Source organism: Thunnus thynnus, chromosome 14 (genome assembly GCF_963924715.1).
Source record: "Thunnus thynnus chromosome 14, fThuThy2.1, whole genome shotgun sequence".
NCBI classification, from domain to species: Eukaryota; Metazoa; Chordata; class Actinopteri; order Scombriformes; family Scombridae; genus Thunnus; species Thunnus thynnus.
Genome location: NC_089530.1, coordinates 10,662,850 through 10,678,736, shown reverse-complemented (window position 1 = coordinate 10,678,736; position 15,887 = coordinate 10,662,850). Strand labels below are relative to the sequence as shown.

Sequence of the window (15,887 nt, the reverse complement as noted above, 5' to 3'; positions counted from 1 at the left end):
ACAGGATAGGATAAATAGGTTGGAGCTTGTATAGAGTTTGAAATGTATAACCCTCCATTTTGTTGTCTGAGGATATAGTGTGAGAAAGTTGATGTGTAGTAATGCTTCCTGTCAGAAACCAAGAATGGCCTCTGAACAGTTAAGTTGTAACAGTTTTTTTTGCGAAGAGTTTTTTTTACCCCTAACAGGAACAAAACTACTGCATAGTCATCACAAGACAGTCTTTGAAATGTTGTGTGGCAGATGTATAGTGCACATACTTGCAGATTTCCTGTTTAACATCAAATCTGAAACTAAGTTAAATATAACATACAATAAACAGCATTTATCTTGTTTCCTGCCTGCATTCATTGCACATTTACAGAAACTACGACACAGACACAGACCAGGAATGACATAGAGCTACACTGTAGTTTATTCATTCATACAAATTCTAATTCGATGTGTGTTATTGGCAGCCAGCTATAGAGGGAAGCAGGCCCTAAAGGTACTGCATCGTTGAACCATAAAATGTTCCCATCATTCAACCACATAAAAAAACATACAAAGTAATTGCACAGGTTGATGTACGTTAGACGTACAATCGGTTTCCCTTTTAACACTGAACTATGGGGAAATGTTTGGAATATAAGGCAGGGGGATAAATATCTTCTGACATAGCCAGAATTGTTGATGGAATGTGGGTTTCAATAAAGATTGCAGCAGGATTTTCTCCTCTAATCTTTGAAATGTTCATAATATCAAACATTTGATTCCTACAGTTGCAGTAAATGCAATCAACTACAGTACAAGAAAGAAATAGTTTTGGAATGCATAACTATGGTAATCATAAGGCATATTTGGCAGTTTTGTGTAGTGTCCGCAGTAAACTTCCTCTTAGACGGACGTTCCCTCCTTCAGTTCCACATATTCTCCCTTGACAACAGAAATAAGGAAAAGATCAGAGTCAAAATATACAAAAACAATGTGTGCTTAGAGGTGCAGGTAAAGTCTTAGCAGTGTCAGTTGTCTCACCTTGCCGTCCAGGTGCTCCTGTAGTGTTCTCACTGTGTCTCTCTCTTTGGTCAGCTGCTCCTGAGTGGCTTTGAGAAGTTGCTGGAGCTTGGTAGCTGCCTGGCCCAGGTCTTTGGACAACTTCTTCTCCTTCTCCAGGCGCTCCTGTTCCGACAGCAGTAGCACACATTACTTCAGAGCAGCTACATCACCTTAAAAACACTCATGAGGGTCAAAAACACATTTTTACTAAAGAGAGACTTTTGATAAATAAGCCCTAATTAGTATGGAGTCCCAAAAGGTTCAATATTAGATAAGTAAAACATAAAATAAATAATCATATAAATAAATACAAACTGACAACATAATTTAATCATTAAATTGTGAAATAATTCAGCTCATCATTATCATCATCATCATTTAACATCACTTGATTCTGATCCTCTTTTCACAATAGCTCATTACAGGGTCTTTTATTTCACGGCAACATTTCCCCCAACTGATTCATTTCATAATGCCACTTTTCATCACAGCCTTTGTCTGCAATCATGACAAACTCCGCTGAGCAAGTTATTTGATTGGTTGTTCACTGCTTCAGACCAAAGCAACAGCCAAGTGGCATTAGGAAATCAAACTGCCGTTGTAAGTAAAAATAGACTTTGAGAAAAAAGGTAATTTTGAAATAAAAACTGATAGTTTTAAATTAACCTGAAAGAAAATCTTATTGTAAAAAAAGAAGCAAGGTGAAATTACATTTATTCTATTGGGTTATTTCTCAAATTGTCTGTATATATTAATATAATTCTTTACTAATTTCTAATTTAATATTGAACGCTTTGGATCTCCATAAATCACATGAGGACAAGTGCTTCAGAGACTTTAAAGACCGCTGGTGAAGAAAATGAAAGCTGTGTTCTGACATAGTTGAAATGAAGCTTTCAAGGTTGTCAATACAATTTAAAATATAATACTGAACCAAAATGATAAACTATGATGTTGATATGTATGTTTGATTCATGTTAGGAGTCTGTCTGCAACATTCTGCACCACATGTCACTTTAAGATACTCAGCAGTGTTATATATTCACAATAATCCAAGACTGAGACAAAAATTGATCTTTGGATTCAGCACGTTTGATCGTTATCACACCTTGAGCTGAGCAACATCTTCTGTGTCAGCTTGTGGTGACTCTGCAGAATCCTTCAGAAGATCCAGCTGAGCCTGAAGTTCTGTTATAGTCTTCTGAGCCTAGGGGTGGACAACACACACTGATGTTATTATCAGTACCACTCTAGCGTTGAAAAGCCTGAAAAGAACGAGTCGACGATGGCGGCTACCTGCTCAAACTCTTCAGAGAGCTGCAGTCTCTGAGCCGCCTCCCCGTGCAGCTGCTCGGTTGTCTGACTCAACTCGTGCTGGACCTGATGGCAGACACACACACACACACACACAAAAACAAACATTTAACACATGCATGTGTATGTAAACATTCTTGTTACCAAAGCAGCACTACGCATCCACACACAAAAGCTGCTCGACCTGTGTGCCAAGTTAGTTTCCTCTTAGACTATTTCGTGTGAGAGGCTCAAGTCAAACAAAATATCTGTTGCTGTTAGGATTCAAACAAATATCTGGAAACAAAGGAGGAGAAGAAAGCATGCCGAAAAAAGGTGAGAAACAGCAGGGGTTAGTTATGTGCACTCAATAAACGCAAACAGTGGTTAGCATAAACAGCTGCTGTGTCGGAGGAGTACTGGACAGACTGGAAATACAGCACTTCCCTAGCAGAGTCATCTGTTGCTCAGTATCTGTGCACTGAAGCAACATCCTTGATTTAGGAAATAGGTTTGACAACAGTAATCAATAACACTAATTTTATTTAAGATTTCCTATTAAATTGAAACGTGCTCATCTGAGAATTTAGAACAACAAGGAAGATCGTTTGAGTTTGAAGCCTAGTCACTGTCCAGTACTCTCTGACAAGAAGTGAAGGGTGCCCTGTGATCTTTGCACCCTGACCTGACTGGGTTGAGCCTCAGTTGGGCCATTCTGTTCTCGCTGAGCCCGCATCGTGATCTCGCCCAGCTGCTCTGTGACCTGAAACAGGAAGCCGTCGCTTGTCACTGGTTACATAACCTCCATCCTTGAATTCCCTCTGCCTTACATTTTACTGACACCTAGCTGGCTGCAAAGGTTAAAAAGGGATTTCCACAAATTCCTCGCCATGTCATGTCTCATAAATAGCATGTATGTCTGTCACATCACTTACACTGTCAAATGAATATGTAACTATTATTATGTGAAGGGCAGGAGAGCAGGTTAGTCAGGAACCTCACCTGTGCAAGCTCCTCCTTGTGTGCCTGCGCCTCCTTCTGGGCCAAATCCAGCTGGCTCTGACACTCTGACAGCTGCTGCTTCAGCTGAATACAAAGCACAATGTAGAGATGAACGGATCACATAGATATTTGTAAAATACAAGTAAATGCACCATAAGAGGTTGTTAGATTAAATATAGGAAATACCTTTCTAGTATTTCACAGAAAAGTACACACTGTTGTATTTCCAATTATCTATATTTAGCACAAGTTCTAAAATTAGAGCTGCAACGATTAACTGATCAACAGAAAATTAATCACCAACTGTTTTGATAATTGATTAAATCACTTCGAGTTGTTTAAGAAAAAAAAAAAAAGTATAAATTCCATAATTCCAGCATCTCAAATGTGAATATTTTCTGTTTTATTTTATCTTCTATGGTAGTAAACTAAACTTCTTCGGGTTGTGGACTGTTGGTTAGGACAAAACAAGACATTTGAGATCACCTCAGGCTTTGGGAAACACTATTGGGCATTTTTTTTTAGACCAAACAATTGATGGAGAAAATAATCAAACAGATTAATCGATAATGAAAATAATCGTGAGTTGAGCCCCATCTAGAATATTGGATTGATTCCCTGAAATGCAGCTGAATCTCAATATTTATGCCAGTAACCTGCTTACGTACCTGCTCCATCTCCTCAGAGTTCCCCTGGTTGTCTGACTGCTTCTCCAGCTGTGCCTCCAGAAGCATCATCTGCTCCTTCAACTACAGAAAAATCCAAAGAATCAGTTTCACATAGCAGAACACATCCCCCAACCTACCAAAACTACCTCAAGGGAAAATTTATACATTGTGTAGAAAATTCCCCACCTGCTCTACACTTTGGTTTTCTGCCTCCAGCTTGCGGGCCTTCTCCAAAGCCTGGTTGTGTGTGAGAGGGACTTTTGTTAGGTTTTAAAAAAAACAAACAATAGGGACCCATACACAGTGTTATGGATGATGGTGAAGAAGTGTCAAAGTCATAGGCTTTATTCAGACTGCAGGCAAATCAGATCTTTAAGACAGACTGTCCGTGCTGTTATTTACAGTTTGAAATCCGATTTTCTGCTTCCAGAGTGTCTAGACTGAGATGCATCTGTAGAAATCCGATTGGAATCGTATTTCAATCCACCTCCAAGTTTTTTGCCGTCCAATATTTCTAAAATCAATCTGAATATAATCTGGATATGCCAAAAAACAGATTGGGCTGGCAGTCTGAGCTAGGCCATACTGATTTCACATGGGTATTACTTACTTCCCTCAGCTGTTCCTCTGAGTTAGCCATCTTGGACTTCCATACCAGCTCCTCCTCCTCCACACTCTTCTGCAGATGTTTCAGCATTCCTTCCTAAAGGGAAAGGGAAACAGGATAAACTGTACCTCGTATTCACACATGCACGTACAAATTCATACACGTATTCCGCCCTATTCAGAGCAAGATTTGTTGAATGTATACTATGATTTCATAGCAGTCTGAACAGCCTTTACCGTTTCAGCCAAGACTGTCCTGTACTGTTCACATTCAGCTTGCAGGGAGCCATGGCTCTCCTCAGCCTCCTTCAGTTTCTCAAGCAACTCCTGAAACAAACAAACAAACAAACAAACAATAAAAAAATCAGAACTTCTGCCAGACTAAATCAAACCAGAATATGGTAACAGTATTAAATTTTGGCTTACAGGTGACGCTGTGCTTGACTGAGATTCCTGACTCTGCTGGGTGAGAGCCTCCTGAGCTTTCTGTGTAAAAACTTGTGACCAGTTTGGCTAGATGACAACAAAAGCAGACACGAATGAGTCAGGGGACCAAAATCATCAGAATAAAAGCTCATTCAGCAAATGCTTTCTTGAAATCTCCTTTTCCTACCTGCTCTGTCTCTAAGGTAATCTGTGGAAAGAGTGCCTGGAGAGTTTCTTTGGCTTCAGTTTGAAAAGCTGTCAATTGTCCCATTACGCTCTGCAAAAACAGAAAAGAAAAAGGATGTCATGATCAGGAGGGTAATTAAAAGCAAAGCAAAATCTTAGTTGATAAACCACTAGAATGTAAAGAGTCTTACTCCATCAGCGGTTGCTTTTTCCCTCGCTTCTCTCAGCTCCTCTTGTAGTGATGTGACAAGGGCATCCTTCTCAGTCAGACTAGCCACACAAAACAAAACAGAAAAAAACGAGACTTAAATACCATATCTAACAATGCATGAGAGTGATCTTTTCATGCCAGACTCATTTACCTGTTCTGTAGTAGTCCGAGCTCTGCAGAGCTATCTGGCTTCTGAAACAGAGAGAGCATGCAAATGAGTCACTGAGATACGTTTTTGTACTGCAGGGCAGCTCTAGAAGAAGGTGCATGCAAAGCATAGAGAAGTACGCTTACTGGTGTGCTCTGAAGTTGCACCATCTCTTCTTTGAGGTTTTTAAGTTCATCCTGAAGTGACGTGATAAGGCTGGCATCCTCACTAAGAGACAAAAAAAATTTGGAGAAAGTCTAAATAATCAGAAAACAAACAAAAGGTGTGGCATAAGATCTGAGCCAAATAGACAGCTAGTAAAAAGCACCTCACCTATTATTTCTTTGCTCAGCCTCAGCAATAGTGTTCTCCTGTTAGAACAGCGGTTTGTTTGTGATTAGTAGTTCCACTATTCACATCTTTGCGTGATAAAAAATTGTTTCCCCTGAATTACCGAGAAGTGATACTATGGTAACAGTTTTAACAACATGTGTTTGCAACACTTACGGCAGCTTCCTGCTTCATCTGCAGTTGCTTCAGTTCCTCATGGAGAGTGTTCAACTGGCTGTCCCTCTCCTGAAGGCTGCAGAGAGAACATAGGTTTAATAAATGGGAGGCGCAGTATTTAAAGCAATAAGAGGAACAGCTATGGATATGATGTGGACTCTGATAAAAGGAGGATCAAAACACTTACCTGAGCTTTAGTTGTTCCAGCTCTTCAGTATTCACCTGCTGAATCAAAGATGATAAACATCATTAGGGGTGACTACGGGTGGTCTGGCCATTTCAGAGAAGTCAAACTGGCAAAGAATGTCTGACCTGATTGTTATCCTCCTCCTTTTTGTTCTGACTGGCCTCCAGCAGTGAGTTTATGGAGGCCACCTGCTGTACAAGCTGGCTTTTCTCTGCCTGTGTCTCCTCCAGCTGGGCAGTGAGGGCATCTACCTGAACAGAGCGCTCCTTGATTTCAGCCTCCAATTTACCCATACACACCTGAAATTCTGCAGGGAGAAAGAACACTGTCAATACACACCACTCAAAACTTATTTAATATTTTATATTCTGCAATGCACCCATTGTTTCTACAAAAATCCCGTAGACATTTATGGCATTCTTGAGCTAAGATGTCATTTCTATTTCCCATTTTCATTCCTTCTTACTCTCATTTTCTGACCTGAGAGTGCGCTGCTATCCTGCTGGGCCTTGTCCAAAGTGGCCTGCAGGCTGCTGTTTTTACTCTGTGTTGTTCTGAGCTCCTCGCACACCTCCTCCAATTTCCTTTGTAACGCCTGCTCGCTCTCCTTTTGGCTGGCCTGATAAAGAAATTGGTGAAATGAGTCAAACAGCAGGGGGCAGCAAAGATTCACCATTATTATCCTTCTTGGCAACATTGATTCACAAGGAAATATCAGTGCATGTACACTACATACGATTTCTGTGAAGTATACTTAAAACATAATCTTCAGATTCAGAGAAAGAGACATGATAGTATATTAATAGATGTACAAAAAGAATGAGGTTGAGGTTATGAAACAAAAAAAAGGGAAAGAAATTTTAAATGGCATGCTGAGCAGTTTGTTTAGATTTTTTAAGGAAGTGTTTTGAAGGAAGTGCTTTGAACTTGAGGAGGTTTTGAGATGATTAGTCTGCCTACAGCTCTGAAAGTATGTGGTGCTGATTATTCTATGTTGATTATCACAGTCCAGCAACACATACACACGCAACAAGTCAAACTCATCTCAAGTAAAAGAAATTAGTTATGGGGGAAAAAACTCTGTCATTTCAACATATACGCTGTATATGGACTAGCTGTGTGAGCCATTGCATAACATGTTTAAAGGCCGTAAACTGCGGGAGTGGGTGTTAGTAAATGATTAAACAAACGGAACACTTGACGATCAGGAAGTGCTGACTCACTTGCTCCACATAACCCGTAATACTTCACACCAACAGCACTCCATCAGTAAATGAGTGTGCAGGCCAACAGTGTATAATTGAGTACCATAAATGAACAGATAACATTCTTCTTCATGTCTGAAGGTCACATGTGTTTGAAACAGCATAAGACTGTTCCTGCTGCTTTTTTTTTTTTTTTTTTTTTTTCTATACAGCCAGGTACAGAAAACTAGAGCGGAGAGATGCTCGGACACGCACACATTCCAGCTGGTGCTGAGAAGCATTTTCCCTGCAGCCCCATTATTGTATGGCTGCATTCCAACCCAGCCCTGGGCTCTGTGATTACAAGGCAATTAAACTTCACATAACATTACAGGATCGGGGGATAGGTGGGAAAGGTCTAGGCTTGCAGTTTGTAGATACTCTGTAACTAACTGGCTGTTCAAACAAGAAACTAAAACTTTTTTTTTTAAAAAAAGGCTAGAATAAATTTGTTTCCAAATGTCTATAATAATTTATAACAGAGATGATGTGGTGTTCCCACAGACTAGGCCAACCTGCAGCAGGGAGAGCTGCTTCTCAGTAGCGGAAACCTTGGCCTCCAGCCCTTTCCTGACGTGCTCATCAGCAAGCAGACTTTCTGTCTTCTCTCCAAGCTCCTTGGTTAGCTTTGTGCATTCCTGACGCAGTTTAGCCAGCTCCGCATTTTGTCTGAGGACAGAATGAAACAGAGACACATACACACAAAGAGAGACACAAGAGTCAGGACACATGCCTCACAAAAATAATAGCCAACCTTCAAGTCTGGTACTCCACATACCCTTAAAATTTGCACGCACTGTACTCAAATTGCACTTAAATCTTAGGATTAAGAGGTAAAATACTTATTATGGCTCACTGCTTCTCAGTTACCGTTAAAAACACTTACTTGCTCTCAGCCTGACTAGTGGCTTGGTTGAGGGCGTCGCGGAGAATGGAGTTCTCCTGCTGTAGACGGGCCAGCTGAGCATTGGGACCTTTTTCCAACTGGTCCTGCAGGCTGAGGATCTGGAGGAGCAGTTTACAGTTTTCTTTTTAATAAACCAGCCATGTTGGACAATTGAAATCTTGAAAGCTGCTTAGCATTAAATCTATCTCAAGACCACTGAATTTCAAAAGAGCTAAAACTTCTTAAAATGTACTAATCTCAACTGTACAATGAGAAACTGTAATACTTGTGTATAAGGACTGACCTTTGCATTGAGCCTCTGGGTCTGGGCTACATGGTCCTGGTAACTGGCCTGCATGCGAGCTTGCAGAGCAATCATTTCCTGCTCCCTCTTACTTAGCTGGGAACTCAGCCTAGTCTCCACGCTGGTCACCTTGGACTTCTCAGCAGAAAGCTCCTGATAAACAGACATCACAGTCAGATTCATTGCAATGCGTCTCTGGCCAAAGAGCAAAGAGCCCTTTCAGATGGTTTGAATATAGGGATGTCCCGATCAAGTTTCTTTTGGCCTCAATCCTGATCCGAGTCCTTTAATAACGGGTATCAGCAGATACCAAACTTATATTAACTTAAATGTTGTTATAATGTGTGTGACATATTGAAATAACTGGAGCCAACTAAATCTGGCACACCTTATTTTTCACAAGCAACATTATCCGAATACTGGAGGTCCTACTTCAAAACTATTACATGTATGAGCTTAAATAACAGATATGAATGAAAGTTTAAATGTGAAATTGATGTGATGCCATCGGCTCATCGGTTTACTACAGAAGACACACTACATTTTGTTGGAGCAATGGGAACTATAAAAAACACTAAAGCCACTCGCAATAGTACAGTGGTTTTACAGAGTGGAATTTCTTCCCTCACAAACAATTTTTGGTCGAGTACAGACACCAGCTCGCAGAGAGCACTTTAACCATACCACAGCTAAATTTAATTTTGGTCAGAAGTTACTCGCATTGTAGAACCTAGCTATCATAAAGGCTTTGCAGCTTTGAAACACTGGCAGACTGATTAAATCATAGTCTCTGTGAGTGTGTCGGTCTCACTACAGGGCCAATATTTCAGTGCAGAGTGAAATATCTCCACAAGTATTGTCATGAAATTTGGTACAGACAGACAGTCACCGTTCCCAAGGGGATACGTTTCCATTTTCTGAGGATTGCTTGGCTCTTCCTCTTGTGAAACAATGATGCTACAACACTTAGTTCAGGACAAGACATTATGAAAAACAACAAATGGGTTCCCGTGGAATTTGCTGATCATGGTCATCAGCAGATCTAACTTTAAGAATTTGATAACCTTGCGGCCTTTCCTTCAGCCCCACCCTTAGTGTCAACTTTGTATTTTGAGATAACATGTGTACAAAAGGACAATGCGATGGCATTTGCTGAACAAAATCATGCTACTCAGCGGATGGACTTTTCATGTACTGCCACTCATAGGCTGATAAATATTACATGAGATTTGTAGGATAACTCATGTAATATTCAAAAGTAATGGTTGGATGAAATTATGTGAGCCATGTATGCTTCCTGAAGGATGTGGTCTCTGTATTGTGGTCACCTTATTACTCTTCCTCTAGTGCCACCTTGAGGACAAAAGATAAAAGAAGTCTGCAACTTTCATGCTCACTAGAGAATAAACCCTTTTAAACTTATGTAACATGGCTTTGTCCTCTAGTGCCACCCTAAGGCCAAACTTTTTAACTTTTAAGGCCACATTTCATCCTAATAACAATTTTGTTTTCTGATGTAATGAGCATTAGTGTCGACAGGGATGCTTGCATGATAATTGACACTTGAGCAACTGACCTTGGTGAGTTCTCTCAGACGGTTCTTAGCTGCAGAGGCATCCTCTTGTTCTGCTGCCAGCTGTTTCTCCCTCTCCTCCAGTTGCTTCTTCAGCATGGCCACTGGGTCTCCTTTCTGAGTGGCCTGAACATGCACACAAACACAGAAAGAATAAATATAGTGAATCTTCTCTCATACATCTCACAAGTGTCACAAGTATCTTTCCCCTCATCGCTGACTGCTGTGTGTCATACCGTGTGCCAGGTGTCCTGAATGATGCCGGCTTTCTCAGACAGGATCTCGATGAGCCTATGAGCCTCTCCCTCACTGAACACCATGCTACTGATGGAGGACACCAGAGCCTTGTAGGGCAGGTACAGAGGAGCGTCGGCCGAATCCACCGCCACCACTGGAGAGGAAAACAACATTTAAATGAAACACATAATAACAAAGTAATACACAGTAAGAGAAAATATGAAATTCAGAATTTATTTCATGTTTAAAACCAAAAAGCCAGACACTTTTGAAGGCCTCATTAGACTATCGCAGCTAAGACTGAATTCATACACTGCCTCAGGTAAAGGATAAGGTTGCTACTTCTCCTTTGGGTCTGGGGCCCTGGGCAGCTTCGAATGGCAAATGATGGGGCACTGTGGCACCAGGCAGAGACAAGCTTCAGGCAAGGGAGAACCCCACCCCCCTCCCTACCCATTGTCAGGGCACTGAGAGTCTTTGTTAGCTAACAAAACAGGGCAGCGGTGTTTGGACAAGCTGGCGTGCTCTATGCCCTCCCGAGCTGAGTGCCAGACATTACCCACCACTGCCCATTGGCAATACTTTCCACAGCTACACAGCTAGAGGTTCATCTGTACTGACAGGGCATTACTGCCTTAGATGTGTATGTGTGTGTGTGTGTGTCTCAAATGTACTGACATGCTCCCACTCCCACCTCCAAAACACTCAGAGTCTGAGTACTATCACCAGTGTTATGGCTAATGTAGTTCCTGCCTAAACAACCATTTCCATCAATTCAGAGGAGAAGGCTAATTTTAACATTCATGGTTCTGGTGTAGCAACAATATTGATAGACTACATCTTTGATATGCAGAGAAGGGTAGAGGACACCATCAAGGTCCAAACTACACATCAAGCTTAACAGCAAACAACTGAAGACTGATGAACTATGTGTATTAATCTAATTCCCATGCTGAGATTTTCTGTAGATTCAAACATTTTGGAAACTGCATTATTTTAAATCACCAACTAAGAACTACAGAAATAAAAAGATATAGTAACATTTGCCATTTTTTAACATAACATCATAAATTGCAGAGCTACAACTGCAAATTTTCTTGTAGATATCTCTCTTCTTACCAGTCTCAGTTTTCTTCTTAGAGGCCTTCTTCTTGGGCTCCTGTGATTTTGGTGCAGCAGCTGGAGTCTGCTGAGATCCCACAGGGGGCACTGCCATAACTGGGACTTCTTTAGTGACAGCCTCAAGCACCGGGGCAGACTTGGATGTGGCTGGTGACGACTTGGCTGGGGCAGCAGCAGACTTGGCTTGGACTGAGACGGCCTTAGCTGGGGCAGGAGCAGATTTGGCTGAGGCAGGGGCAGACTTAGCTGATGCGGGAGCAGTGGAAGGGGCAGATTTGGCTGATGCAGCAGACTTTGCTGATGCAGGGGCAGGGGCAGACTTAGTTGTTGCAGGGGAACCCTTTGCTGGGGCAGGTGCAGAGGCTGTGGTTACTGCTTTGGCTGGAGCAGACACAGGGGCCTGGGTTGGTGGGGGGGCAGCAGAGGACTTGACTGGTGCAGAGGCAGCCACAACTGGAGCTGACTGGGTAGAGGCTGGCTCCACCTTAGCCACCTTCTTCTTCTTTTTCTCTTTAGGTGAGGGTGCAGGTGAGGGATCAGCCAGAGCAGGGCTTGGTTCAGCAGCAGCTTTGGGTTGGGTGTCTGCTGGTGCTGGGGTTGCAGTTGGCACAACCTCAGAAGCAGGGGTAGGCTCGGGGGCAGGAGCAGCAGCTACAACAGGGGCAGCAGCGGGCTCAGCGACTGGATTAACTTCAGCGGCCTCTTCATCTTTTTCTGGCTCTGGGATCTTTCCATTGGGCTTTTCATCTTTCTTCTTTCCGCGGCTTTTCTTCTCAGATGTTTTGTCCTTCTTCTTTTTGTCAGAGCGAGACGACTGTATCTTACCTAACTCCCTGCGTTGTTTAGCCAAGGCCTCCTCATAAGAGGTCTCCTTCATGGAGAAGGTGGAGACAAGAGCAATCCCAAGAGCTGAGATCACCATGAATCCACCAAACACCATTATCCCAAGGGTCTGGGGGTCGTAGATATCCATTGTTCAATTTCAGTTCACCTATTAAAAAAAAAAAAAAAAAAAAGAGAGAGAGAGAGAGAGGCAGACTTGTAAATACAAGTTAAATAAAAATATTAAAGCTTACTGCAGACAACCAAAGATCTCAGAGTAAAAGGGGAGAAAGAAGTTCTTATACTGAAAGGGTAGTAAAAGTCTCTGTTCCTGAGCTTGTCCTAGTGTGCTTCTTAAACGCACACAAAATCAAAATAATCCATAGGAAACCGAAACCGTAATAATTTCTCTGTGCCTAGGCACAATGAAAGTGACTGCAGCTGTATTAACAGCAACTGATGAGGTAGACTTGTGATTAAAACTGTATGGAGAACTCCTCCAGCCTTTTACCCTCAACAGCCTCAAGATGTCAGTGTTATCCCCTTTCATAAACTCATTCCCTGAGGCTATCTACTTTGAGCAGAATTGCAATTCTTGTCAGATCACTGTATGGCAAAAAACAGCTGGTCAAAACCCACTAGTCATATAGCCGTCCACCTAGAGTTTAACATATACATGTTTATTATACAGCTCAAATTCACCCTCATGATACCGTCTAATATACTGAAGTGCAGCACTGAGCTTTCTGAGTAAGTGCAAGCACTGACACATACAAAGACAAACAAAGTAAAAACAAATAAATATCAGCACCAGGCAAAGACCCCCAACCCCGACACATTCAATAAAGAAAATATTCTAGGGAACACTTCCTTAAAATAATATGGTTTACAACTTGAAATGGTCAAATTCACAGTGTTTTAATAATTTAATAATTCTGGATTATTACACTGATGCAGTAGTCTCAGATGAAAAAAAGTTATTTTACTCATCAACAGAGAGACACATTATTTTTGGTTAGCTTGTATAACCAGCAATGCACAGAAAAACACTTTAGAAACAAAGTAAAACACTTGTTAAAACTTTTTTGTTTGTGTAAGGAGCAACACTACAGTTAACATAAAGATATTTTAATGTTTACACAAACATCATATTTCTGAGAATGTTGCTGCTATAATGTACATTCAACTATAGGTGAAGAGTTATGTAATTCCTGAGTAGGCAAATTGCCAAAGCATCTATTAGACAAAAATGTCACTTTTTCACATGTGTTTTAGATGCTCAAATTATCAGAGCAATTTCAAAGTTAAGACCATGTGTGACTGGGGCATAAGATAAATCAAACCCTTACACTGTTTCAAAACCTGAATATGAATTTACAACAGGGAAAGAACCCCAGGACCACAGATGCAAAAGTGGGTTACAGTCAAAAGTGGATAAATAGCACAAGAAGTTACCAGCAACTGCCAAAATTTCCAGCAGTTGGCTGCTGCTTAGTGTTAATTTCCTGTCCTGTAAAAACTATCCCTTGAAGGGTCTTTTAACTCTCTTGTCACAAACCAGAATATTTAGCCTGCAGGGAAAGAAAGCTGACTGAGGGTAAGTAAAAGCGAACAGAGACACTTAAACACCACTCTTTCATTTATTTTTGCAGCACTTATCAATCATATCTTACTTTACATTACAGATGGGGACAATACTGTTTTAGAAAATATAGAAATGCAAAAAAGAAAATAGGACAATGTGGGTCTTTATTGTTTTTAAATAAACCAACATTGTATCACAGGAGAGGAAAACTTCAGAACTACTTCGCTTGAATCGAAACAAGAGTCCAGAGTCCCAGATCATTACAGGCTCTTAAAGCTAGAGGTGAAAGGGGAGAGTTTGTACTGCCTCCTAATCTGAGATGTCACACGTCACTGCATCTCCACTCACAAAGAACTGAAAAAGATTGTAGGGAACTGGCTGAAGCTGAAAGTGCATCTCAAGGTCTAAAAGAGATATAACTACTATATAAGTGCATAAGATGAAGCTTACTAGGGTGTAAATGGTCTCAAAATGTATAACTTTTAAGTCTAAAATATCTCTTTCAGTCATGTAAGTAGGGGGTGTATTAAGACATCGACTAATGTCTTCGGCTAGAAATGATACTTTACTAGAAGAAAACTATGTAAAGGCATTTTATTTATTCATCTAAAGACAGCGCTTGTCTTGCATTACGTTTGGTTTCGCGCACACTGTAATGATAAGACTTATTAAATCACACACTTTTTATTCGACACTTAACTCCAAGAACTTCCAAGATTTTTTATGAAGCAGTACACTTATTGTACTGACACCACAGAAAAGTCATCCAAGATTTATGAGCCATTACCATTCACTCAAACACGCCTTTCGATCAATAAAGAGTTCATGATTCGTTAATTATTCTTATGCGATATGCATTTAATGATTACTAGCTTTATGGCTAACACTGTGAATCAATGGACTTGGCCAGCGACCTGAACATTTATAGCTCTTAGAGTAAAGTCGGTTCACGTTACAAAAACATACACCGAAAGCTTTAATAAAAGTCTAAATAGCCACTGAGGAAAACATCTACAATAAATGAAGTTTAATTGGCTCTCTTTCTGTAGCAGTACTTCGCTTAAAGAGTTAGCAGCAGATAGCTTTCCGAGCTAGCTAACGCTGGCTTTATGAATTAAAAAATGTCCAGTTCCCCTACTCACCTCCTGCTATGTCGATACGTCTGCTTGCTTCAAATGGACTGGAGAGAGGGCAGAAATCTGTGAATTGCAGAAGAAGTGACTTCTGTGTAAAGCTTATTTATCCAGCTATCTAGCTAACTTGATTTTTTTTCCAGAGCTCTCCCCCTCACTCACTCCGCTGGAGAATCCGTGGTCCGCTGTGAAGTCGTGGCACTCCGAGCTGGCTAGACGTGTTGGCCCCGTGCCCCAGATAGCTGCTGCGTCTTCTTCGTTGGTTTTAATTTCGGGCTACAATCCAACTTTAAAGGTACATACCGCCACCTAGAATACCGGAGTGTGTACATTCATGGCATTAGATCATCTGAATACTGACTTTTTCTCGTCAAGGACCCCTACACTGACACAAATTAGACCACGGACCCCCATCTGATAAGAGTTTTGCTTTTAGATGTTTTATAACAGAAAGTTTATGAAACACACATTCTGTCATTGTATTAGTTATGAATGGAATTATAGTGAAAATAAATTATTCCCCTTTTTTGCTGGGGACCTCCGGGGGTCGTTGAGGTGGTTCCAGGGGGGTCACTACCTATTTCCTAACCCTGCCTGCATTATATAATCTATGAACCCCCTCCTAGTTTCCCTGAAGTCCTGTCCTGTGCTCAGTAGTGATTTTAAACTCCATCCTGCCCTGCCTCATGGCAAGGCAAGTTTATTTGTATAG

General features: G+C 41.1%; 1 protein-coding gene across 4 annotated transcripts; it reads right to left on the bottom strand.

Moving 5' to 3' along the window:
* Nucleotides 1-392: 392 nt before the first annotated feature.
* On the bottom strand, nt 393-15,427 carry rrbp1a (ribosome binding protein 1a). 4 transcript variants are annotated; one of them, XM_067609748.1, is made up of 28 exons: nt 15,338-15,427; nt 15,185-15,241; nt 11,633-12,626; nt 10,513-10,667; nt 10,280-10,402; nt 8,704-8,856; nt 8,400-8,518; nt 8,029-8,182; nt 6,750-6,888; nt 6,395-6,576; nt 6,270-6,307; nt 6,083-6,158; nt 5,909-5,946; nt 5,722-5,803; nt 5,579-5,619; nt 5,408-5,486; nt 5,218-5,307; nt 5,031-5,117; nt 4,842-4,931; nt 4,609-4,701; nt 4,185-4,235; nt 3,999-4,079; nt 3,331-3,414; nt 3,014-3,091; nt 2,332-2,415; nt 2,144-2,242; nt 1,015-1,158; nt 393-915 (listed from the first exon to the last, which is right to left on the bottom strand). In XM_067609748.1, the coding sequence occupies exons 3-28, from the start codon at nt 12,606-12,608 to the stop codon at nt 877-879; spliced, it is 3,375 nt and encodes a 1,124-aa protein (XP_067465849.1). In that variant the 5' UTR covers nt 12,609-12,626; nt 15,185-15,241; nt 15,338-15,427; the 3' UTR covers nt 393-876. The 4 variants fall into 4 exon arrangements, with proteins under 4 accessions (XP_067465849.1, XP_067465848.1, XP_067465851.1 ...); XM_067609747.1 differs by having other exon boundaries at nt 15,185-15,410; XM_067609750.1 differs by having other exon boundaries at nt 6,270-6,304; nt 15,185-15,410.
* Nucleotides 15,428-15,887: the final 460 nt, after the last annotated feature.